This window comes from Telopea speciosissima, chromosome 3, assembly GCF_018873765.1.
Source record: "Telopea speciosissima isolate NSW1024214 ecotype Mountain lineage chromosome 3, Tspe_v1, whole genome shotgun sequence".
NCBI classification, from domain to species: Eukaryota; Viridiplantae; Streptophyta; class Magnoliopsida; order Proteales; family Proteaceae; genus Telopea; species Telopea speciosissima.
In genome coordinates this window covers 2,997,604-3,024,748 of record NC_057918.1, presented here as the reverse complement: position 1 = coordinate 3,024,748, position 27,145 = coordinate 2,997,604, and the positions used below count along the sequence as shown (strand labels likewise).

The 27,145-nt window shown below is 39.0% G+C and overlaps 1 protein-coding gene and 1 long non-coding RNA gene across 3 annotated transcripts; one reads left to right on the top strand and one right to left on the bottom strand.

Annotated features, from left to right (window-relative positions):
* Nucleotides 1-1,002: 1,002 nt before the first annotated feature.
* On the bottom strand, nt 1,003-16,846 carry LOC122654288. The gene is made up of 4 exons (XR_006331891.1): nt 16,836-16,846; nt 13,733-13,737; nt 6,616-6,621; nt 1,003-1,593 (listed from the first exon to the last, which is right to left on the bottom strand). It is a non-coding gene; the product is annotated as an uncharacterized LOC122654288 (long non-coding RNA).
* Nucleotides 14,220-22,386, top strand: LOC122654287 (histidine kinase 3-like). Of its 2 annotated transcripts, XM_043848305.1 has the most exons (12): nt 14,220-14,236; nt 14,322-14,901; nt 15,130-15,411; nt 15,745-15,914; nt 16,906-17,121; nt 17,219-17,405; nt 17,495-17,546; nt 17,657-17,886; nt 18,001-18,099; nt 18,514-19,652; nt 20,463-20,824; nt 21,859-22,386. In XM_043848305.1, the coding sequence occupies exons 2-11, from the start codon at nt 14,392-14,394 to the stop codon at nt 20,725-20,727; spliced, it is 3,150 nt and encodes a 1,049-aa protein (XP_043704240.1). In that variant the 5' UTR covers nt 14,220-14,236; nt 14,322-14,391; the 3' UTR covers nt 20,728-20,824; nt 21,859-22,386. The 2 variants fall into 2 exon arrangements, with proteins under 2 accessions (XP_043704240.1, XP_043704242.1); XM_043848307.1 differs by lacking the exon at nt 14,220-14,236 and having other exon boundaries at nt 14,735-14,901; nt 15,144-15,411.
* Nucleotides 22,387-27,145: the final 4,759 nt, after the last annotated feature.

Below are 27,145 nucleotides of genomic sequence, written 5' to 3'. Positions count from 1 at the left end.
ACATGAGGGCATTTCAACCATCTGTCTTTAGTTCTAAATATCTGTTCTGGGTATGGGACTACCCTATAGCTACCACATGACACACAGTACGGGTAGGCCAGGGGTCCCACGCTGCTTCAATTCCTTTCTTATCAACAACACAGGGAATACAATACAGTGTTCGTTTCTATAAGAAGAAGCCAAGAGCTAAGAACCAAAGTTAGAAGGAGACCAACATCTCAGTCTCAGTCCCAGTCTCAGTCTCAGCTAGATCAAATTAAGTGCCAAATACCACCTTTGTCGTAAAGAAAGGAGCTGAAAAGGAATAACGGTCGTCGCTTACGTCCTCTAATCTCAATATCTCATCATCAAAACCCTTTCGATGCTAAGTTCGAGACTACTTCGTGTTGTTGTTGCTTTTCCAGTGAAGCAACACGTAGAGCTATAGGGACCGATCAAGTAGAGCTTAAGACACCTCATGGAAGAAATTTAAAAGACCATAATTTGTGTGTATGTTTCGTTATTCTGGCTTTTCTTGGTTGCTGAGTTTAAAAATAATAGTATTGTAAATGGTTTTTTGGGAAATTTACACAACCATCACTGAGGTTTGACGAACGGATATTTTCATCCCTAATTTTGAAAATTCTGTACCCCTGAGGATTGTAAACAGTAATAAATAAATCTATTCCGTCAGTTCATGACTAACACAGTTAAAAATTAGACTTGACCTGATAGAATTACCTTTTTAAGAAAAATCCAACTTAAAAAAAAAAAACAAAAATAAAAACCTGCAACTCATCTTCCCAAAATCGACTGGGGAAGATGAGTTGCAACCATCCCAGTGCCCCAGTGATTCGTTAAAACGTTTGCCACTTAATCACTCTTCTTCAACTTCTTTACCTGAACCAAATCATCACCATCTTCACCATCACTCTCTGCTCCACCCTCAAACCCTAACCCTAAATTCTGATTTGTTCACCATAGTCCCTGTCTTCCCTTTGATACCCGTACAAAGCAATGGTGTCCGAAGGGGACAGCAGGCGTCGTAGGCGTCAATGCAAGTGCCATGGTGCCGCCAGGACCATATTTTCGCGGCCTCCCTCGCTTCCGCTTCATCGGCTCACCCATGTTCATATTAAGACCGTGCTGAACAATTGCGCCGGTTGTACCATCACCGCCTCCACCACCAGCACTACCAGTAGCAGCAGCTCCACTGCTTGGTTGAAAAGTTGTTGGAGAGGTGTTGAGAGGTTTGTAGACTGCAGTCCCATCGGAACTGAACGCTAATCTCATGTTGGCTATCCCCGAAGGTTGAGAAGGTGCAGCACTTTTCTGGAGACCGACGTCGAAATATTCTCTAGCCGACATGATTCCCGGCTCAGATCCGGACATCATGTATAACAATTCGATAACCCTTTATACCATAAACCCCTTAAATTATCATAAAACGCAAGAACCTACAGATTAAACCATTTACAAATCCTACAAGCTTTTACAGCACCTGTCGGAAACTGAAACGAGAAGAAATTAGAGTCGAAATTTTTGGATACTGAAACAAAAAGCTGAGATTTTGCTCTGACACCTGAAAATCATCACGTTGAAGCGAGATAGTTACTACAAACGCCAACTGCAATGAGAAATTCCATTGGAGGAAATTCCAGATACGAAAAAAATTCAAAAAGCTTTGAGCCAAAGTTTTAAACACTCAGCACAGTCTGAACAGACATAAACCCCAGTCTGTGAAAAACTGTGCTTCACCAGCCTAACATTCGAGCACAACCAGAGAACTCAACAGCAGAAATCCGAACAAAGTTGCTTACAGAAAACAAGAACATTAACCTAGGTGAAGTAAAACTCGAAGAAGACTAACTAAGTTTAGAGGTGAAAAACCTAATTTAGCAGGGAAAAAAGAAATAGGATTTTTCCAAACAGTTCCAGCAACATCGATTGGGGAAGATGAGTTGCAAGTTTTTTTTTTTTTTTTTTCCTTGCAAGGGTAATTCTATTAATTCAAGTCTAATTTTTAACAGTGTTAGTCATGAATTGACGGAACGGGTATATTTGTTACCGTTTACAAACCTCAGGGGATACGTAGAATTTTCCAAAACTAGGGGGTGAAAATATCCTTTCGTCAAACCTCAGGGGTGGTGTCTAAAATTTCCCGTGGGTTTTTTTATTTTTATTTTTTATTTGAGTACATTCTTGTAGTACTTAAAGGGATTTAGTAGTGAGAGTCCGGTGAATTTTCACGTACGTGAGCGTATGTCAACAACTCACAGATGTTCAGATAGAATATTCTTAAACTTATGATTACAAGGGGGGCCAATGAGTTGTTTTATTTGAAAGGTAATTTGTAATACCCACAGATGTACCATAGGGGACTTTAAATAGTTTTAAAGGACAATATCAAGTGATGCAATTCAGCCATCAATTTTTTCTAACATAAATAGGTTTTTGAAAGAGAGACAGTACAAATGGTAGTTTGAAAGCTCTTACTGTAGTAAAAGTAACTTTGTATCCATGTAAGTTTGATCTCTCAATAGTCTAACGTATAATTGCTAGCATGGTAGAATTAAAACGATTTTCATTAAAAGAAAAAGAACAGACTTGAGATGTGGTGATGAGATCAAGACTCTATTGAACAAGAAACGGGTTAGGCTAGAGTTGCAACCCCTTCTACAGAATGAGAAGGTGATATCCCTTGTTTGAATATTTGTAATGAGGATAGTATTGACTATTGAGTTTGATTGGAACTGGATCGGTCGAATAGGCAGATTCAGCTCAAATTGTAATTGGCCATGATTGATTCAGGCCAATTCCGATCTGATTCTGGCCAGTTCCAACTTTTTTCGGCCGATTCAATTCATATCAGAATTGGCACTAACCAATTCGATTCTGGGTACCAATTTTCATAATTAACCTAACCTTGCCGATCGACACTGGACCTACCCATTTAGTAAACAGCCTGATGTCCGGCCTGGTTCGATTTATCGACGGGTCAACAACGATGTTGTAGCCCGACAGGCGATAAGTGCCTGACTGGGACCAACCGGGACAGTTAATCAACAGTTTATAGCCTGATTAGTCAGATTAAGCCCGATTATGGATCATTTATGGTCTATTTATACCTCGATTAGCCTGTTTAAAACCCGATTATACCAATTGAATGCCATCTAGGCGGCTCACACCCATTTTCGTACGTTCTCATACAAGAATGGGAACCCAACTCATATATGTAAGGCCTTAAATTGGTGGGAATCAATTAAGTCCCGACTGAAAGCAACAACACCTGAGTCGTTGAGTCGTTGACACCCTTGTCACACAACCGTACGTCACCACAAAGGCACATTTTCTGAACCAAGTTTTTGTATATTGATGTCCTCTTGTATTCGTTATGATTAGGAGTGCAAGTTTGGCCCTGTCGGCCCGAACCCGCCTAGGTTGAGATACCTGACCCTGAGGGTGGATCAGGGTTAGAAATTGCTGGCCCTGAGTAAGGGTCGGGTCAGATTAAGGTTAAGGCCTCAGGGAGCCCGGCCCGGCCTAGCTCGACCCTGTTTTAAGTTATACTATAATATATATATATACTATATATATTATAAATTTTAAATGTCACACATATTATGTTATATAATATAATATATATGAAGATACTAAGTGATAATATATTTTATTATTTTATGTAAAATTGATAATTTTCTCCCAGACCCTGCCCAACTCAGTCCAGTCCATGCATCTCTACTTTCCCCCACTCTATGATTAGGGCCAATCAGGGTCAGCCCGCCCAACCCTGAGGGCGGGTCAGGGTTGAATTTTCCAGGTCCTGAGTTAGGGTAGGGTCGGGCTTGGGCCTAGCTAAGGGGAATCAGGGTCGGGTTGAGGTTTTGAAAAGCCCGGCCCAACCCGACCTTGTTGCAGCCCTAGTTATGATAGTAGGGCTTCAAGCAATATCAACCAGGAGCTCGTTATGGGCATGAACTTTTAAAGGTTCTACCTTTAATTGGTTCAGTAATTGGGCTATGGAATCAACTTCGGCATTTTTTTTTTTTTATTGCAAGTATTAAAGGGCTTGCTCAGAAGTAATTGGGCCCAAATCTGGGTTTCTCATGTCAAGCCTGGATTGGACTTGTTCATAAATTTTTGAGTAAATTACTCTGACCTCCCTTAACTTTTCTGACAATTCAATGAACCTCCCCTCCGTTTCCTTGTAACAAATGCTGTTAATCGGATGACTTTTTTAAGTGTTGTTTTGGAGCAATTATATCTCCTCTTTTGGCTAAACATGTCTAGGTTTTCTTAGTATGTTTCAAGCTTTATTCTCAGTGAATCTTGTTTGGAGTGGTTTTAGGGTTTTCTATCCTTTAGTTTGGTTTGATCTGGAGAAAATTTGAATTTCTTTTTTGGGGTGGGTTTTCCATATGATTGAGAACTAAATTGGATCATTTTGCCCTCAAATTGGATTAAAAAAATTGATTAATTTTAAATCATTTTACCCTTAAAATGGCGTCGTATCAGTATCAGTCTCTGGCTATATCAATACATATCAGCCGATACGCTGACACAATACCGATATTTAATACCATGCTGGGGATAAAGAGACAACGGAACATTAATAGGAAAGTGGTTATGGACATATGAAAATGAAGAAGAGTCTATATGGAGATGTAATTGCCAACAAACATGGTATGCAGGATAATGGGTTCGAGCCAAAGAGTGTTAATGAAGTCTGATCACAGCCATGCAAAGATTAAAAAATTGGAATTAGATTGATCGATCGATTTAGGCTGATTTTGAGTCAAAACGGCCGATCTATGTTCAGATTCTAGGGTTAAGACAGAATTTCGACTGATTCTTAACCTAAGGTCAGATTTAAATTGGTTGGACCCAAACCGGATCCTGATACTAGGTTGTTTTGAACTCTGCTGTAGTCAGGATGAGAAGGGTGTTGTCGAATGGTGTGTGATGTATTTATGATTCTAGATGGGTGTACTTTTCTTCCATCTATGACGGAGGAAGACTTTTAGGTGAAAGGGATTAAAATCCTCTGCAGTGCGGGCATTTGGCGATGCACTGCAGTGCAGCCCTGAGAACTCGATACGTGGAAGAAGTTTCATCCAACGGTGCGAGCTCGATGCAAGGCAGATTTTTTTCTTTTAATTTCTTTCTTCTTGAGCTTAGCACCAGTGGATATTGCATCTTCCACATGCTGATCTCTCAGAGCCGCACTACAGTGCACCGCTAGATTTGAGCACTGCAGAGGTTTTTTTTGCTCATAATATATCCAACTGTTGTGCTATAATTTCTCCATCCGAAGCCATAGGTCTCAAGGGATTCCCCCTTGACTGTGGGTGTGAAAAACCTGAGTCCATATGTTTGGATGTTGTATTGGTGATGGATTAAAAATGTCGCAATTATATATAGTAAGGGTGGCAACAGGTCGCCAGTTTAGGTAATCGGATCTCATAGGAGATGGCATGGACACGTTTTTATACGGTTGGCCAGTTACTAGTCCATAATCGAGTTCAAGTAAACTGTCTAATCGGGCTTCAAATGGGCTAATTGGGTTCTAAACAATCCTTAATCGGGCTAAATTGACTACCATTCGATTATTAAAATTTGTCGATGTTTGTGAGTCCGACATATTTAGTAAAATATTGGGCCGATCTTGGGCTTCAAACGGTCAATTGGGCTTGGGCCTTACCAGTGCGGAACAACTTTTGACACCCTTAAATTATATAGTCTATTACGAGTCGAGCCCAAAAGCCCGGATCAGAATATCAGATCCCGTTCAGAGATGTTGTACGGTGGAGAGCGATACCACGTAAGTAATCGGGAATGTGATATCGTGGCTTTTAAGGGCATCTTAGACAAGGAAATTGGAATGCAGCTGTGAAGAAGACAAAGAAGAACAAGTAACGTTTAAATAATTTAAAAATATTAAAAAATAGGGATGTATATCACTTGCCTATACACGTAAGAGAAGCACTAACTTATGTGTTTGTGTGTTTATATTTTGTACTATAATAAGATAATTAATCCTTAATTTATGTCTAAAACTTTTTAGGTCCTAAACCACCTTTATTCCCCTATGTTGATGTAAAGAATTTTCCACAGCTAATTGGTTGCTTTGATCGTCTTACTTTTAATTTGTCTCTCTCATTTTAGCTACATTTGTCCTCTCATTCCTGTTTTGTTATATTAATTAATTAATTAAAAAACAGAAAGTATCTCTAAATATACCTATTTAGAGGATTTTTTAGACAAACATAGTTAATTTTGCCATGTGGATGTGTGATTTGATGATTCCGACAGTAGAATATGTAAGAATTAGTCTAGATTAATTGGTCACATCTTAAATTTTAGATCCAAATTTAATAATTTATCTTTCTTATAAGGGAATTTTTTTTTTTTTACACCTTCAAATAATTTTTAACTTAATTCCCCCCCCCTTTCCTTTTAGTATGATAACATATTTTGTTCCTATCAAGGTAATAATGTCATTTCACATGTATACTTGAAAAATGTATACAATAACATAATGATATGTTGTTTTTAAATTAGTTTTGAAAATCCTTTTCGTAACTTTGTCTTGAAGAACTTTTTAGAATACGATGAAAGGCAATTAGAAAAACGTACCAAATTCTAAATACACCTATTGAGGTGTCATTGAGACACTCCTTATAATGAGATATCCTTCTCCTCATAAAGATCAATATAAGTTCTTGGTCTCCTCAATTTTATTTTACTACTTGATAAAATCTAATTAGAGTGAAACTTAACATATTTCCGGTTTATAAAGCAACATATCCATATAATTTTAGGTTGTGTTTAGTAAGCATGCATTTTTAGAATAGATTATGGTTCTCGATCGCATTTTGAAACTCGATCATTCTTTATTTCTTATGTCAAAATGCATTCTAGACTCGGAATGTATCCCGAGAATGCATACCCAACACAACCTTAATATCATCCTTTTCATACACATGACAAAAAAAAAAGACTATCTAAAAAAACTTAACTCCATTTAAAATGAGGTTGAGTCAAATTCAAGTTATAAAAAATTAATTAAGAAATATGTTGGGTTCTTGATCCAACAACCATGAAGTCCGCATCACCTACCCTTTTTCACATTTGGGATAGAAAATAAATTAATTATGTTATAATCCTCCATTCCATAATATTTTTCTTTCTTTTCTTTATGAGAAGATTAGTGAACGATTCAAATATGCATAAGTATTACAAATATATGAGTATGACAGGAACCAACAAAGTTACAATGACGTGCCGACCTGTCTAGCTAAGCTAAATTCTTTCTTAATTCAAGGCCAAGATGTCGTTCGCAGTTAGGGTAACAATGGATATACCGGAAAAAATATTGCTCACTCCAAGATTAAGTTAGGTCCCGTTTATTTAAAGGGGAATTAGGTGGGGTGGGAGACTTGGGGTGGGAAAATACTAATGTGACTTTAAAATTTCATCCCAATCTTGTTTGATTAATTTGGGGTGATGAATTTACAAAAGTTCAAGGGACATCATTAATTGTTTAGTCTGTTCATGTTACATTTCAAAATCTCACCATTTTGCTATCCAAAGTTGAATCCGGATCCTCTGTCGTACTACAGGGTGTGTGGTGCACATCTTGCAATACAATAGAAACCACGTGGAACAAATGGCACACGTGGCCTCCGTTGTGCCACAGGATGTGCACCGCACACCACTATGACAAAGGATTTTTATAGTCTAAAATCCTACCAAATTGATGGGACTTGGATTACTGTTCATGGAAAAAGTAACTTTATTTTAATATTTTCACCCCAACAAAACGCTATCAACATGTGAGTCCCATCTTCCCAACAATCTCACCCCACCTTCCCCTCTAAACAAACGGACCTTATGGACATCTAACCACTATATTGTTTTGGGAAATCCATGAATAATTGATAGACCATTAGTAGTTTAGTCTCAATCATGTACGGTAAATCCAAATCCGTTTCCATATCTGCTATTAGAGCCGAATTCGATCCATTTACAGTCCCACTCAATAGAGGGATAGGCCGCCATAAAATTTATTGGCTTATCTCAACCTTGGCACTACCATGTAAAGGGCAAGGGGTTTAAATTCGGAACCCAAAGTCGAATCGGTCCAAAACCCTCGAAATGGTGATCCTAAAAATCCTATAATCAGTTGGAATTCAATCGATTCCGATTTTTTAAACAGTGGTAGAGGGTTTTCCTCGTTACTCAAGCATTCAAATAGTTTTTAAAAAAAAGTAATAAACTACATGACGTCAATTTATACTTTCCTCTCAGAGTCTCTCTTCTCTTTGCTTTCTTTCTCTTCATTAAATGTGGGTCTCTATTCTCTTTTCTCATTAAATCTACTAAATATTATAGGAAAAAATGATACTATATTATTGTCCTTTAACATGTGTATTTTTTTGCTTTCTCTCTCTTACCTTAAAAGAAAACTTTATAAGATAGTCATACGATCTATGATGTATGATGAAGATATTGAGATGGATGGGTGACGAACTTAGAATGGATGAAATAAGGAATGATCATACCAAAAATAGATAATATTTGATATTTACCCAAAAAAAATCATATTAGATCAGATTTCGGAGTAGCTCCGATGTGTGATAAATTACAAGAAAATTGTCTGAGGTGGTGTGATCATGTTCAACAAAAACCTTTGGATGCTCTAATGCACAGGAGTGATTTCATTTAGATTGAAGAAATTAAAGTCAAAGACAAACCAAAAATAAAGCTACGAGAAAAGTGGTGAGAAAAGCCGACATATATTTGGTCTTGTATCAAGTATGACCTTAAATAGAACTGATTGGAAGACAAGGATCTATATAATTAATTCCAATTAATTAGGTTAAGGCTGAGTTGTTGTTCTTGTCTTTCCTAACTTTGACCATATGTCCAAATTAATTGGTCTGTGTATATTATATTATTTCTTAAGCCACCATTGGTGTAGCGAGAGAGGTTATTCTCCCTACACTAGCGTCATGGGGAACCTTTCTTCAAATATTATATTAACATGTGGGAAAATCTAAACGAGAGTAAATGATGATGTAATCAAGCAAAAAATAGACTCACTAATGAGATAATTTTTATCAAAGCAATCCTTAATCTCAATGACTGAGATAATTCTCATTTTAAAAGTAGAAGTAGAAGACGTGGAGGCCAACTGAAAGCCCACTCTTTGTCTCTATATAAACGATGAAGTCTAAGAACCTAATAAGAGGGCCCCTCCGCACATGGATGCTGCATCACGCAGTTGCCTCCCCCTAATAGCTAGGGCTCTTGGGGGTTATCTATTTTTTTTTTTACGAGACTGCCCTTGAAAATACTTATCTGTGCAAATATGATACCACAGGCCACATGGGATCCATTTCTTAAAAAGCAAGTAAATGTGGACTTGGTGTCAATGTCCTGACGATAGTGTTCGCAAGGGAGTAGCAAACCATCGGGGCAAGCTTTGGATCGACAATAACAAATGCTTAGAATTAAAAAGATCACTACATGCATTACATGAGTGTGCCAGTAGTGTGTGTGTGTGTGTGTGTGTTTGAGGGGGACCCACCCGACGATGATCTGGACCCACTGTTATGTTCTTGGAGAGAGGGTTTTGGAAAACAATCCTCTCTAATTCCCTAAAAGTGTGTAGTGCGGTAGTGTTAGGTGGAGATGTCGACGCTTGAGAGCTTGTCTCCACCTAGCACTGCTGCACTGTACACTTTTAGGGAATTGGATAGAATTAAAATCAGAAGGTTTTCCATGATGTCAGTGTGAAGAGGAATCTAATCGTTATACCATTTGTTGTCTTGGAAAAGACAGGGAAGAAGTTTTCCATTAGGGAGTGTGGCCTACACCAGCACTCCATGTGTTTATCTCTCTCCTCCTCAAAACAAGGGGGTAGAGATATCTTTTCATATGAGGAGAAGAGAGATAGACTAATGGGAGTGCTGGCGTAGACCACACTTACGGATAGAGTTCTTTTTCCCGAAAAGATATTTTCTATACATGATGTTGTGATCTATATATTTGGAATAATGAAGAAAAAATAATAATAAAACTCATATGAGAGGAAAATTGCATTAAGAAGGATTTCCCTATCATTTTTATCCTTTACATGACAAAGAAGATCATCCTTATTATACAAAAAAGGGTAAATTTGACTAAAAAAGAGAGTAAAGTTGTTGCGGGCTAGTAATCCTAGTATCAGTGCCCCCATATCGGTTCGTCACAGATATTGATACAATACCGATACGGATCAGCTGGTATTGGTCCGTATCGAACATAAATTAAAAACTAAATCATTTTTTACTGATAATCCCAGTCTGTATCAGTATCGGATCCGATACTTTGAACCATGATTGTCAATGATCTGGGCCAGGCCATGCAAAGTGTAAGGCAACCCTTCATGCTTAAGTAAGGGAGATAGTTCGGCCCACTAAACATTCCCCAAGTGGGATTTGGGCCTGAATCGGTAGGGAGCTGCTTCGCGGGGCCCAGAAAATTATGGGATGAATGCCTAAAATAATTTAGAAGAAATTCGCATCAAAGGAAAAGTTTCCATAAATTATTGCGATTGGTCGAAAGTTGTGAGTCTGAGGTAAGGGTGTCAAAACCTAAACGAATCGGTAAAACCGGTCCGGCCCAACCTGATAGAGCCTTATCCAAACCGTATCGAGGCCTTATCGGTTCGACTTCGGTTTACATTTTATTAAAAGTTAAAACACAATTCGGTTTCGGCTCAGCTTGGGCTAAACTGATGGGCCAGCGATTAGATTGCCCCGATAGGATTGAAACCGAACCGAACACTAAAACCAAATCCCCAAATCCTAAAAAAATCTACCCATTCCCTACCCAAAACCAGCCTATACCCGGGTTTCATACAAACCGAACCAAATTGAAACCGATATCACAAATCGAGCCTAACCCGAGTCCAACCCGAACTGGAATTGAAACTGAGCCGAAACCAAAAAGTCCTTATTGGTTCGGTTTCGGTTTCCCTGAAACTCACATCGAAACCAAAAAACCGAACCCGAACCCAAACCTTACCGCCCGATTGATACCCTTAGTCTGAGGCGATATCTAAAATTGATCAATCCATCTTCTTCTCATCACCAACTGTTTCAAAAATTCATCTTCTTTGAGTTGTAGGGGTTGGTACACTAACACTCTTTTTGTCTATTTCTCTTCTCCTCACAAGAAATGACATTAATGTCCTCCGAGATACAATACCATTTTGTCGCACCTCATTGAGATACTACCCTATACAGCTTGCTCAGATAATCCTCTCCTTAATAATAATCATAATGGATAGATTTAACTTTAACCAACTTGCATACATGGATGCTGATGTTATACCGTTTCAAATAAATTCACACATAACCCACATCAGGATCAACCATTGCTAACATGGCGCTTTAGCCCATATGCCTTTCGTGACATGGAAAAATTTGAAGGGTTTTGAAGAGAAAGAATATTTTCAAATAGAATTGAAGAAAAAGGGAGAAAAGTCCAAGATATGATAAGCAACATAAATTTGGTTTATGACTCTATAATTAAAATTTATATGTCGAGATCAAGGTAAAATGTTTTTTACCCAAAAAAAAAAAGGTAACATGTAGGTATTTATTGAAGGATGGATTGAGTAATCCCATGGGTTGGATTCCTATGTTGTTATTATACTTTCAAACTCCCACCCTCTATTAACGAAGTTACAACTATTCTTCCATAGTGCAATCCCTTGGTATCGATATAGTCTTTCATTCTAAGTGAACCAAAATTCTATCCCTAATTTTTTTAAAAAGGAAATTCCGTCCTTGAAAGGATAAGAAGGAATAGGGACCAAATGTTCTAGACCTATACTATAGGATAAGAAGAAATATGGATCAAATGCTGTTGAGCTGTATAATGTACGCTAGCGCCTTCCTATGCCTATCTCTCTCTTCTCTCCTATAAAATGGCATATATGTTTTCCATTGTGGGAGGAGAGAGAGACGTAGAGAGATGCTAAAGTATACTACACAGTCAAATAATGAACTCAATCCCAATTTATTATTAGGGAAAAATTTATATGAACATGAGATGTAATGTCTACTCACATTCAGTTTTTTTATTATATTTTTTTTATCTTTAAAAAAAAAAAATAGAAAACTCTATGTGTGTAGGCATTTCCTACACCTCATGTTCAGAGAACCCTTTCCCTTAATATTAATACAACAGTGTAAGAGCTTGAGTCTATCGTGTGTGATTGAGTCTACTAAGTGAAATGCAATCAATCCCAAGAAAAATTTTTTGGTTACACAAAATCGTTCTTTATGGGGGGAAAAAAATGCAGCCCGACAGGGCCCCTTGGCCCTTTCACATGGGTAGTGAAACGACCACCTACCCCTCTCCTTGGATGCATGTACATGCACTCCCATTGACCCCCGCATTGGCTCAGGGGCCACACAGCCTAGCAGCAACCCCCCTTCCGCTTTCTTTATTTACATAGTATTAAGTCAGGTTCTAGAGAATGCTGAATTCCTGATACATCATACCATAACAAAAGGATTATAGGACTGAAGATGCAATAAAGCATGAGAAGCAAGCCAGTCGGGTGCAAAGTTGATTTCAATTTTCAAGTGTTGAAGCCGAACACTCATCAATTGTTTTAGAAGATGCCAATAGTCGTCCAGAAAGTTTTGTACTTCTAAGGAAGAGTTAACCAATAATTTAATTGTTTTGGGTTAGAAATGATGCCAAAGAATCACTCCCCAAATTTGAAATTCAGGTTGCTATTGCTAATCATAACACAGTATTACATTGGGAATATACTGATGCTAAAATAAACTCTTTATATATTTTTTTCAATTAGAAAAAGTTTCCCATAACTATTATGTTTTCTTAATTTCTTTACTCACAAGTCTGTTTTTTTCGCTCTCCTATTTTAACCACGTGGATCTCATATAAATTATACTATTTTTCACACCGTCATTAAAATAATTTATGGATTTTTTTTTACAATGGTGTCGCAGGAATCCTCTTCCTTTCTAAAAACCATAGACAATAGGTTATAGGTAGTGTGATACATAAAAGAAGAGTTTGCTGTGCAGCCAAACACTAGCTTAGATTCCGAAAGACAAGAAGACACAATGGCACCTCGAGGAGGAGGAGTTCCTGTCATGGGGCCTCATTCTTACCAACCCTTTGGTTCCTTTTTGGTAATTCTAGAAAAAGCATGGGCATCTAATGCCAAACCCACCAAAAGGGCTGGAAGCTGGATGTCGTTTTCCGAAATTTAACTCTGTATATGAGGGTATTGTCGTCAAAAAAATGCACAGCCACACAAATCAGGAGGTAGCGTGTTGGGCTTGTCCACTGGCCATGAATGGTGATGTGAACATAAAATAAATAAATAAATGAATAAAATAATAAATAATGATAAATGTAAAAGCAGCGATTGCTGCTCAGTGGAACTACACCTTTTCCGGCTTGTTATGTTATTTGTTTAGAACTTTAGATTGATAATTACTTTTTTTTATTTATCCATTATTGTTTGCTTCGTTTATCTCTTGTTCTGGATTCAATTTTGGGTGGATAGCTGAGGATAATGCTCTCCGTTAGCAGACATTTCTCCTACCACACTCTTCTCATCTGTTTTTTTCCACAATTTTGGCTTTTACAGAGCACATGATACCAGACTTCTTCCCTTCCATTCCCTCTTCTTCTTCTTCTTCTCATACTGTTATACTGTTACTATCTCGCGTGTCTGCCTCAATCAAACCACCCATAATCATGCATAGTTAGGAGTCAACCTTTAACCCCCCCCCCCCCCCCCACATGGTTGATTTTCAACCCACTTGATTGCAGGAAATTTAAGGAATGGTAACTACATCTTCTGACAGATTCTTTTCAGGTTTCTCTCTGCTTATGTTGAGCTTCTGCTTGATAACTAAATTAGAATCTTGACGCTACTTTTAATCCCTTTTCTGGTTATGGGTTTTGGTTGGCAGCTTACATTGGAGTGACTGTAAGTGTATAACTCTGTAAAGCTAGAAATCAGTTTCTGGGACAACCCTTGATTCTTTCCTGGGCGTGTGGTGGTTTAGATCATTGCTTTTGCTGGTGGGTCTTCCTTCTTCTTTTTTTTAAATTTTTGGGTGTTTGGAGCTTCAAATTAGAATTTTGTGCGTGTTTGAGGATTAGGAAGATTGCCTTTTTCTCTGTTGCTAGTGTTTGATACTTCGGTTTTCGCCCCCTCTTATCAAATTTTAGATATTTTTAAGAGATTCTGGGTTTAACTAGATGGTTTAGTATACATTTGATGTTGGTTGTTTTCATTTTGCCCACTACTCCTCTCACAAGTGAAATTAAGCAGAAGTGGAAGACCCACTTCTCTTTTTACCGTTTATGGTTAACTTGTTCTGGTTCCTGTCGTGGATGAGCTATCTCCATGTACTTGGGTTTGATTTGAAGACAGCGCCTCTCTTTTTGACGCTATGCTGTTGCATTCTTTCTGAGATCCCCATGAACTGGTTCATTAATGGTGGATTCATGGAGAAGAGAGCTGGTTTTCTCGGTTATAGAGAGAAAATATGGCTCAAATTGTGGGAGATCCCTGCAAACCGTTCGAAGCTCCACCACTACTACCAGTATATTTGGTCAAAGATGTTCCCTAGAAAATGGTGGAAGAACCTTTTGATTGCCTGGGTAATTGGTTGGGTCGTGGCGTCGTCATGGCTCTTCTGGTACATGAGCTCTCAGACTACCGAGAGGAGGAAGGAGACCCTCGCGGGCATGTGTGATGAGCGCGCGAGAATGCTACAAGACCAGTTTAATGTCAGTATGAACCATGTTCAAGCCTTGTCCATTCTGATTTCAACCTTTCACCATGGAAAGAATCCATCTTCTATTGATCAGGTACTTCAAATTACTTCTCTTATCTGCCCAGCTTGCAATTTTAGAGTCTAAGCCATTATCTGTAGTTACTTCATTTCAGTGCAACTACCTTAATCTAAGATTTGTTTCATTGCATAATTTCGTTCTAGAGCATTTGTTTGTTTCATTTGTCTATGTCAGAATTAGACTTTAGTTTTTCCCTTACTTGTACACACCCAGCTAGTTACGAGAATCTTTCTTGACCAACAGGCAACTTTTGCAAGGTATACAGAGAGAACCGTTTTTGAGAGGCCACTAACCAGTGGTGTAGCCTATGCTGTTAGGGTGCTTCACTCAGAAAGGGAACAATTTGAGAAACAACAAGGCTGGACTATTAAGAGGATGGATACAATGGAACAGACCCAGGTTCAGGAGGATGACTATGCCCCTGAAACCCAGGATCCATCACCCGCTCAAGAAGAATATGCCCCGGTTATCTTTGCGCAGGAGACTATTTCACATGTGATTTCTATTGATATGCTTTCGGGGAAGGTGATTCTCTTCTTTTCTCCCCCTGCATGTTCTGGTTATGCATCTATTTTATCTGATAGATTGTGGTAGGAGACACTACAGTACATGGTCCCAGTTGAAGAGATACATTCTTTTACAAAATAGCAACCATGGAATGTGGTCTGTCGAACTTAGTTTGGGAGTCATCCATTGTTGCTGTTGTTCTTGTTTTTCTTTCTAAATAAAGGCAAATCTGTTTCAGATAATTTTATCATCGATTATATTTGTGGATCAGGCAAATTTTGATCAACTGTTATTAATCTTCAATCATTGATCTGAAAGAAAAAAAAACAAAAAAAACTTGTGTATCTACAGGAAGATCGTGAGAATGTATTACGTGCTAGAGCATCAGGAAAAGGGGTCCTTACTGCTCCGTTTAGGTTGCTCAAATCAAACCGCCTTGGGGTCATACTGACTTTTGCTGTTTACAAGTCAGAGCTCCCGTCAAATGCAACCCCGATGGAGCGAATCCAAGCTACTGATGGGTATGGGTTCTCTTTCCATCACTTCTCTTAATTGTTGAAATAGCTCAGAAATGGTGAAGCAGGACAACCCAATACTCTAGTAGTTCTTCACTTAAGGAAATAGTCTGAGTTTGTTAACCGTGTGCTCTTGACTCAATATGTAGTGAAATGTTCTGCACATGCAACTTCAATTAGGAGTCTTATTGTGTATGGTGAATTGTGTATTCAGCTCAACTGTTAATTTTCCAGCCCAAAGATCTTGTTCGTCTGAATCTGTAATAAATCGACCAACGTATGAATGTGGAAGGCCCAAATTCTGCATTCAGATGTTTGTGTATTTTCAGTCATCTGCTGATTTTGAATGATCATTAGAAAAATATCTAACGGTGAACAAAATGTTAATGTTTTGGGTCAATAAGATTACCCTATGATTCTTGATTTGAGGTCATACTACACTCTTTTCCAACAGACATGGTTAACCAGTGACCAACCTAATGCAACCCTGCCACCTGCGCCCGGGGCCGGGGGGGGGGGATAAGATTTTCCTTGTCGGGAATGTGTAACCAGTTTGTAGTTATGGAAAGCGCACCCTCATACTGAACAGTTACACTTCATCCACGTGTGTCCCTTACTTTTGAATGGTTGTTAGTTAGATGGATAAGTGGTTATTGACAAAAAGCTCATGTTGGGTGATTGAGAGCCACACAATGCTCCTGGTTTTGGGACTGTGCTATATTCAAAGAGTTTGTCTATTGATTGGCCAGACTGGAATGGTGAAACCGACGGCAATTTCATTGGTAATATTGAGTTCTACACTGATCTGCACACACAGATATATGCACACACACACAGAGAAACAGAAACAGACACAGAGGCACAGTCACACACTCTAAATCAGACTAATTGATATGATGTAACAAGACAAGCAGAGAATATATAAACCAGACACAGACTGATATGACATAACAGACAAAGGATAGAATACTTAAATGGTGCAACTACTGGTGAGCAGGTACCTAGGTGGAGTCTTTGATGTAGAATCTCTTGTGGAGAAGTTGCTACACCAGCTTGCAAGCAAGCAATCCATTATCGTCAATGTGTATGACACCACTAATCTCTCGCAATCAATTAGCATGTACGGTCCGGATGAAGAAGGTGATGATACGATGTATCATATAAGTACCCTTAATTTTGGTGATCCAATCAGGAAGCATGAGATGCATTGCAGGTAATTTATTGGATCTCTCTTTGTCACAGAATATTTTGTCGTTTTAGGTGAAAAGTGGTTGAAATGGATGGTCAAATGCTGCTCATTGTTGCAACAGATTCAAGCAGAAGCTACCATGGCCTTGGTTGGCAATAACAACATCAATTGGTGTCCTTGTGATTGCATTGCTTTTGGGACATATATTTCATGCAACAATTAATCGTATTGCCAAAGTCGAGGATGATTTCCATAAGATGATGGAGCTAAAAAAACGGGCTGAGGCAGCAGATGTTGCAAAATCTCAGGTGATTGATAATTTTGTTTCCTTAATCAATCTTCTCCTATCCATCATCTCGTTTATCATGATCTAAACAAGGTGTTTTATCCTCTGTAGTTTCTTGCCACTGTTTCCCATGAGATCAGAACCCCAATGAATGGTGTCCTAGGTGAGGATAGATGATCTTGTAAATTGCTATTTTATCCTTTTGATTTCTTTCTAAGCTTGTTTTAGTTCTCTACTCTTTTGCATGGAACTTTAAGCATTTTCATCTTCCAGGGATGTTGCAAATGCTCATGGACACAGATCTAGATATAACACAGCAAGATTATGTGAGCACTGCTCAGGCCAGTGGCAAAGCTCTGGTCTCACTGATAAACGAGGTTTTAGACCAGGCTAAGATTGAATCTGGTAAGCTTGAACTAGAGGCTGTCCGGTTTGATTTGCGGGCTATTTTGGATGATGTCTTGTCACTTTTCTCTGGGAAGTCTCAAGACAAGGGGATAGAGGTAACCAAAAAATTCCAGCTTTTCGTAGTTTCCCTTTTGTGAAGTCTAATGATCTAATTATTCTCTCTGATTTGTCAACTTGTGGAATTTCCTCTTCAACTTTACTGGGAGTAGTTGGCAGTGTATATCTCTGATCGGGTTCCTGAAATTCTTATTGGAGATCCAGGGAGATTTAGGCAGATCATCACGAATCTCATGGGGAATTCAATTAAAGTAAGTGTGAAATGTAATTTTAAGTGAAAGTCTGTTGGGTTTTAAGTGCCTTCTCTGTTGGGATGGTGAAAAACATGATTGGTAATCAGGATTTAGTAAGCAAAATCGTTTTGTTTTCAATTTAAAGTGAAACTTTAATGGGAATGGACTGGAATCTGATTTTAATTTTTAAATGTTGGATTCAGAGGAAGTGCATTTTTGTTTTATTTTTCACTCTTGCTTTATGAACAGAGATTTTGATGCCATTATCGGAATTTTGTATTTGTCAATAGAATATAATGATTTGTCCTGGTAGAAAGAATTTCATTTAACTATAATTGCTTACTATTTTTAACTATTGTTTCTCCTGGAGGATGCTAGTTCTCACAATACAATAACAAGTGGAATGAGCCTCATTGTTTCTCTGTTATGCAGTTCACTGAGAAAGGACACATCTTTGTGACTGTCCATCTGGTTGAGGAGGTGATAAACTCTATTGAAGTTGAGACAGATTTTTCATCAAAGAACACCTTAAGTGGGTTGCCTGTGCCAGACAGATGCCGCAGTTGGGAAAACTTTGACAAATTCAGTCAAGAGGGACATATGTGTCCACAGACTTTCTTGTCAACCTCCTCAGGGCTCATCAATTTAATTGTATCAGTTGAAGATACAGGTGTCGGTATCCCTCTTGAAGCCCAATCTCGTGTTTTCACCCCTTTCATGCAGGTTGGACCATCCATTGCTCGTATCCATGGGGGAACAGGTATTGGACTGAGTATAAGCAAGTGTTTGGTTGGTATGATGAATGGGGAGATTGGATTCGTTAGTGAACCCCAGATTGGGTCCACCTTTTCCTTTACGGCTGTCTTCACCAATGTCCGCTCCAATTCAACAGAGTACAAAAACCAGCAGAATAATCAGTCCAAGTCTTTGTCCTCAGAATTTCATGGGATGACAGCAGTAGTTGTGGACCCCAGACCCGTGAGGGCAAAAGTGACAAGATATCACCTCCAACGGCTTGGGATTCAAGTTGAAATAACTTCTGATCTGAATGAAGATTTTGCTAGCACAGCCTCTGGGACTGCGGTTATCAACATGGTTCTTGTTGAGAAAGAAGTTTGGGATTCGGATATGGGTTTCTCAAATCTCTTTGTTCACAAGTTGAGGAAGATTGACCAAGTGGATCTCCCGAAACTGTTTCTTCTGGCTAATTCCATCAGTTCTACCAAAACCAGGTCTGCAAAATCTGTTCAGTATACCCCAATTATTATCTCAAAGCCCCTGCGGGCTAGTATGCTGGCAGCATCTCTGCAAAGAGCAATGGGTGTTGGAAACACGGTCAACTGCCATGACAGAGGGCTTCCCGTTCTCTCTCTCTGCAATCTTCTTAAGGGCAAGCGTATACTTGTTGTAGATGATAATAATGTCAACCTCAGGGTTGCTGCTGGTGCTTTGAAGAAGTATGGAGCAGATGTGGAGTGTGCAGCTAGTGGCAATAAGGCAATTGAAATGCTTAGACCGCCTCACACCTTTGATGCCTGCTTCATGGATATTCAGATGCCAGAAATGGATGGGTATGTTTCACACCTTTGTTCTAGAGCTCCCGAGGATTACACCTTAAGGCATTGCTTTATTCTGACTAGGGATAATATGAAACTAATAAACTCCAAGATGCATGGAAGAAAGTCAAATATTTGCTACTTCAATCAACTTTCTGAGAATGAGGAAATTTGTGATGCCGCTCCTTGTGTGAATAATATGTATCATCCTATAGTGTCATGTGGACTAGTTAATGATTGAAGCTAGTTAGTGGGACTTTCTTTTGATAGGCTTATTCTTGAAACCATCAACTTCTGCAATATAGATTACTTTATAATGAGTAAAACCCTTCTCCATTCATATGTCTTGGCCCTATTTGGAGTTTGGATATTAGATGATCCTGTTAGAATTTTGGGGCTATGTTTCTCCTATAAAAGTATGACTCCAAACTGAACATTGTCTAACCATTGAATTAATGGAGCATACTAGTCAAATGGAATGGTTGGCGGCATAGTTTAAGGACAGCTTTCTGTGTCACATAATGTCCTAGCTTAGATTTTATGTTTCCTTTGATCATGATAGTAACTGAAGAGTAACTGAAGATACGTTCTGATGGTATGCTCACATGGTCTTAATTAGTTCCCGTATTATTCCCTACTTCTTCTTCTACTTTCCCCCCTCTTTTTTTACTGGCCATACTCTTCCTAATAAATTGAATGCTTTGTTATGACTTATGAGACTAGGACATAGCCCCAACTTTATCTTCTATTTTCAAAGTGCCTAACCCACACCCCCCTTCTCAATTCAGATATGTAATTACATGTAAATATCCTAAATGCTTCCAGGTTTGAAGCTACAAGAAGGATTCGGGAAATGGAACATGATATCAACAGTCATATTCGGCATGGAGAAGTATCTGCGGAAGCCAATGGAAACATTATGAACTGGCATGTACCTATTTTTGCGATGACGGCAGATGTCATTCAGGCTACGCGTGTGGAGTGCAAGAGGTGTGGTATGGATGGCTATGTGTCAAAACCATTTGAGGGAGAACAACTGTACCGGGAAGTTGCACGCTTTTTCAAGTCGACTCAGTCCCACATCCAATAGCAGGCACTTAAAACAGACTTGGTGGAGAGACAGGCACAAACAGCTATTCTCCAGGACACAGTGAGACGCTTAAATGGGTATTCGGTTGTCCCAAAGGGTAAGTTCTCCACTTGTCATGTCCCATCTCCTTCAGTGTAAGTTCAACGCTTCAAAGAACAAAATTCGCAGGTGGAAAATACTGAGATTACATTTAGTCTATAGATTCAATTCAGCCAAATCCTTTTCTCCCATTAGCAAAGCCTCATCCCAACTATTGTCAGAAAAGAATGAAACCTTTTCCTATACCTGGGCTTCGCAGTTTTCATGCTTTGAAGTGGAATTGAATATCACCCGGGAAATTCCCTAATAAATCCTAGTTGTGCTGATCTTACCTGGGGTTGCCCTGTCTCTTTAATTTTTGGCCCGAGTTGTCTTCTCTTGGACATGATTCAACTCTAACAATTGTATTTCTCCTGTGTGAAACACAGGTGAGGAGGATCCCTACTCCTCTGCGCACCCTGACTTTATTAATTATGTCACCTAGAGTTTTCCTTGTTGCTTTCTCTGTTAGACATGTGGTGGTGGCATTGAGTATTCCTTTTGTCTACCCTCATTCCAAGAAACATTCCGTCACATGGATACTTAAAAGTGATTCTAGGAAGTCTTACCACTATTTAACCAAAACTTGTGTTCCTAGCATCTTAAACCAACTTTGATTATGTCGCCGAAACAAGTTGATGAGTTGCCACTGGCATATTGTGCCATATTTGGTTACCAAATCAGAGATCTGTTTAAAAATTTTGACCTTTTTTCTGGTGCATTACAGCAGTCTAGTATTAAAATGTCACCAGAAATTTAACTATTGAGGGTGGGGTTCCCTGATTTGGAATAATGGTGAACTCTTTTCAGCTTAACCTCCCATCCAAACCCATTAAAGAAAAATATTGCCTGTGACTGCTTTGTGATTTTTATTTTGGGAAACTTATGAATGTGCCATCACATCCATAGTTTGGCCTTTGTACACAAGTATGTTGAATGTTCTGTTCTTCCTTAATCTGATTCAAATCAGCCAAGGCATTTGACTTAAAATTGACATTTTTGGAAATGTTTATCACTTATTGACTACTGTTGCTGTGTTTGGGATTCTTCCAGGTTTGAAAGGGGACCAAAAAAAAGAAAAAAACTGGTTGTTTGGAGTGTCTCTCGTGTGCATGCCATGCTCAATCTGTGATGGGTGGCCATTCATCACCTGGCATCCAAGCTAATAGCAGAACTATTGTGTATCAACTCCCATTAGATTCAGTGCCTTGGTATTCAAATGGACAGGTGAAAGTTCACAAAGACTAAACTGAATACTGAGGGTTACTACTCTGAAAGGCATGGGGTAGACACCATGCACTTGGATGAATCATGGAAGCTTCTGGATTTACCAGACAATGTATCCTATCCATCTGATAATGAAGTTGAGAGCATCAGGGAGATTCCATTTGGTTCCCTAAAAAAATTGGGGGTGTATTATAGATGTTTATTTCATACAGGTTTGACAGATTACACATGTTTTTCAGGGGAAAAAAAAGAATTGATCAATGTATATTAGCCACATCCAATAAAGATGATTGAGGTCTATTCACTGTAGCCCTTTATGTACATTTCCTTTCACTCTAGTTTTATTACCAAAAGGAAGAAAAAAAGCAGAAGCTTAGATCAAACAAATTGTTGTAACAATCCTTATTTTGAAGTGTTGTATTCTCCTTTCAAGGTGAAGTGTTTTTATTTGAGAAGCATCTTGTTTTGCTGACAAATCTTTGAGAGGGTTTTTTCTTGATTTCCTGTTTTGCATTAGTTGAATTCTTATTACAAAAACATGAGATACTCCCACGTACAAAAATATGGTGTACGTACAATCCCTACAGGGTCTCAGAAAATCTCACTTGGCCATGGCACTGTGTACCTGGTTTGAATCTCTTGACCCTCCTCCCCAACACATGAGGCTGGATTTGATTACTGAACTCCATTGTCAACAGCTAGAGAGAGAGAGAGAGACCTTACTGCCAAGCCAAGAGTCGCACCTCCCCATGTATCTACTTCCATTTATGATTCACACCTATTAGACTTACCATATTTGGGGGCTTAGTACTTCTTGAAACCCCCCAGGCATGGATCTGGATGGACTAGGTGACATGTCTCTAGAACCCTAAAGATTTTTTGTTTGGTGAAAGGAAATCATTATTGAAGATACGTGAAAGCTCATAGCTGTTAATTACATAACTCAAGAAGCCATGGATCAGAACTAGGCCATACTATCGTATCGTACACATTACCGATAAGACCTTCCTTGCCACGGAGTCAGTCATACTGTTGTACTCTCTTTGAATGAAAGTGAAGTTACAAACTTCAAAATAAGAAGTAAGATAAACATCCTCATCTGGGATAGATCTCAAATGAAGAGGGGACGTTGTGATTCCTTTTTGCAAATAGGAAATCACACTCTTGTTGTCCGACTCAATAAGCACACCCTCAAACCCTTCCTAAATTGCTTCCAACATAGAGGAACAAATAGCTAAGGCTTCTCCAATTGCAGCATCACTAAACTTTATAGGAATAGAAACACTACACATCCACTCTACAAGAATGTATCGGTCGGCCACATCACGGGATTGGGACCTTTATTTGCTTCATTTCCTGGGTAGGTCCATTTCTCCAAGTTCTTCTAATAGAGGGGGGCAGAAATGACCACCCTATCCCTGCCCGTTCACACTGTCCGGGTGGGGTCCATCCCCCTCTATTAGAGGAACTTGGGGAAATGGAGCAGGCAAGAAATGAAGCAGATAAAAATACAATTGTCTGTGGTACCTCATCCAGGATCTTTATCCTCTCACGTTCTCTACCCGGTATTGTTCGTCTAGAGTTCCTCTCATAGGAGGTGAAAAAGATCACCTTACCCCCTGCCCAGGTAGGATCCACCCCCTCTTATTAAAGGCATTAGGATGCTGCCCAACGTCTTGCCTGAGCAAGGGTAAGGCGGTCAAAATGCGTGCTCAATCCCAAGTGTTACACAAGTGCTGCACGCTGCCCTGATTGACAAGATCTTTTTGCGTTTTCACAGCCGTAGGCCCGTAACTTTTGATTCGTAGGTCTAATTTTTGCGATCCGAGTATTGTTAAGAAGGCTTTATGAAAAAACAAAAAAACAGTATTGTTAAGAAGGTATTGAGATGAACTATCTCATAATATAAGAAGTGAGTGATGATTTGATAAAAAATTGGTCAAAATGGGCACGGAATTCGAGGTCTAATCCAAGGGTAAATTTGGTAAAAGAGTAATCAAATCAAACCATTTTTACACCACTTTTTTGGAAATGTTTTAAAATGATAACACACTGAAATACAGAATTGGGACCATTGCCAAAAGATTTGGGACACTTAATTTATACAAAAGGCATTCATTTCAACTAGCAAAACAGTTTTTTTTTGGTTTTTTTGAAAACTGGTGTCATCTTCACCCCAAACTTTGGATTTAGGTTAAATATGATGAAACATACTTACCTTAGGAGTTTTGGTCAATTTTGAAAGTTTCGGTATAAAAATGGCATCAGGGGAAAAATAATATTTTCTCTAACATGCCACGGATCATTATCACTTAAAATTCGGATACCCTCCAATTCCCTACAATCCCTCTCATGGGAATGAAATGACCACTTACCTATTGCCTTGGGAAGTGTGTCCAAACAGTGGGTAAGTGGTCATTTCAGCTCCCATGTGAAGGATTATAGGGGAATTGGTGGGTGTCAGAATTGTAGGAGATAAAAATTTAACACGTCTACCGATAGAGATTTCAAAAGTGACAAAATTCAATGTCCACCATTTTCTTTTAATGTATAAGTAAAATTTAATTTCGTACCACAAAAAAAAGTAAAATTTAATTCTCCTACCTTTGTAGTGATAACCTTTCCGTAGTTGGGATAAAATTAGCTTAGTGCTATTTAATTGTTGAACTACAGCACACTCAGAATCACAGCCGTCAAGATGGAATCCACCCCATGTGGGTCCCACAAGTTGGATTCCATTTTGATGGTTGTGAGCCATTCTCGTATGCTCATAGCTAGATTTCAGAATTTATTATCCCTATTTATTTTCCCCTGTCATTTTTTGAAATAATTACAGGCAAGGGGTAAGGTGGTACATTCCGCCTTACTTGTGAGTGGGGCGCATCCAGCAATAGGGGCAGGCGAAAGTAGATGAGTCAAATTGCTTATATAAACACATTCAGAAAGGAATGGGCAAAATAAAAAAGAAGAAGAACAAAACCTTTATGTGGTGCTTTCAGATTTATTTTTTTTTTGGTAAAGAGGAATTTTACTGATTTCTAGAGTGTGTACAATCAATGACCTCGTTCATACATAAATCATGAAGTCATGGAATGGAAAATAGCCACTCTGTCTCACACACCAGAGGCAGTGCGTTCCTTGCCAAGGTATCCGCAATAATATTTAGATCCCTCGAAATACATGAAAAACCTTTATGTGGTACGAGATTAAAAAAAAGAAAAGAAAAGAAAAGAAGAAGATCGATCTAATCGGATGAGTCGATCTCCCACCATCCATGGGGTGTGGGAACCATGGGTGTGGGGACCATCTCTAGAATGTGGGGTTCGTCTTCCTTCTTCTTCTACATATATCTTTCTAGAATTCTAGTAGTAGTGGGAGAGGGAGAGGAGAGATGGGCCAAAGTGGAAGGAGTATGGTTGTAGGCCAATGGTGTAGCCGGCACAGTACCGAAATACTGGTTCCATTAATATTAGATCAGTAGTGTTGAAGTGATAGAGGAAGATGTAACCATTGAAATTGATAAACAAAACGTCTGGATTATGAGAATGGAAGGCCACTACACTCAAATAAGGATTTCTGAATCTTCCACATGATGGCGGCCGTAATAGTGGTGGAAGATGGAGTTGCAGGAAACGTCTCATCAACCATTCGCTACTGTTTGGATGGTAAACCCATAACTGAATCCGCGGCAGCAGCACATGCAACTGCTCCTTAAAAAGAGGAATATACATCGCTGCCATTTGGAGTAGGCCATCACTAGACTTTCCTATGACGTCCAGAAAGTAGTCAAATCCGTAGAGTGGATGTAGGGAGGAGCTTTAATCATCTCTACTATATGTTGCGCCGGATCATACACCATGATGCCACCACCTATGCAGCTGCTGGATATCCAGTGAATGGCTCCTCTTATCACACTGGTCTTGTAATGCATCGCTGGAAGGTTTAACTGTAAGAACTGGTTATATGTGTCAAGACTGACAGCCACAATGGTTAACTCCCATACTCCCGTCTCGGAGGAGAAAGTCTCATTATCAATAAAAGGAGGTAATGCGGCTACCGCACGCACCACTTTGTATCTATCATAATAATAGTCCTTCTCGGTAGCGATAGCATCGACGACAAGACCCATGCATGGTTGCAGTAGCGATTGCTGCTGCTTGGGAGAAGGAGGAAGTTTGTAATAGTCTCTGCAGAGAGGGTTAAAGATGTAATAGTTCGTCTTAACCTGTTGGTGGTCGTCTTCTTGTTGTTCGTTGCTGCGACAACAGAGAAAAAGACCATTGGAAGAACAGTTTAAGTAGTCAAAAAACCCATCGGGAATTCTTTCGGTAAATAATATTGATTCCAAACTCTTGATGATATCATCTGCCATTCTTCTTCTTCAAATTTGTCATCAAGACTAGTTGTAGAACATGTCACTTGTGGTGTGGTTGCGAAAAATTTCCAAATCGGACTGGGATCCAATGTAAATACAGAAAAGGGCCTTATTGTAGGGGTTTGGAAGAAGCCCAAGAGACGGTCACAGCCAATATTGCTGCTTCTGGTTCTGGTTCTGCTGCTGATTCTTTTTCTGTTACGGAAAGAAGGGTGTGAGATAAGATGGTGCCACCTCTTTGATACACATTTAGATCTGTAGATTGATTTGAGTGGCAAGAGAATTAGAATCTCCATTAGAATATCATCACTACTGCAACGTTCCACATCATGTACGTCTTTTTCACCACTACTGCTGTTGCTACGCATGATGTTGTTTTTGTTGCTGTTGCAGATTCCAGAGATCATCGAGATGGGAAGTGAGAGGATAAATTAAGATGGATAGAAAAATCGAGATATATGATCAATTCTGAAAAGGAACACCGATTGCTCTGAGTCGGCGATCGAGAGATCTAGGTATGGAGAAGAGTCGAAGAGAGATCAATTCTGAAAATAGGAAACCCTATTATAAAATCAAAGACCAATAGGAGTCCGGAACGATAAAAGATATTCTCGCAGAGAGTCCTGTAAGGAAAAGGCTTCCTTGTGGAAAGTTCAATACCAATAGAAATTTTCCGGTTATGGAAAGTCAGTGAAACACAGCAGAGGGGTTTGATCTGATCGGGTATTCGGGTTTGAT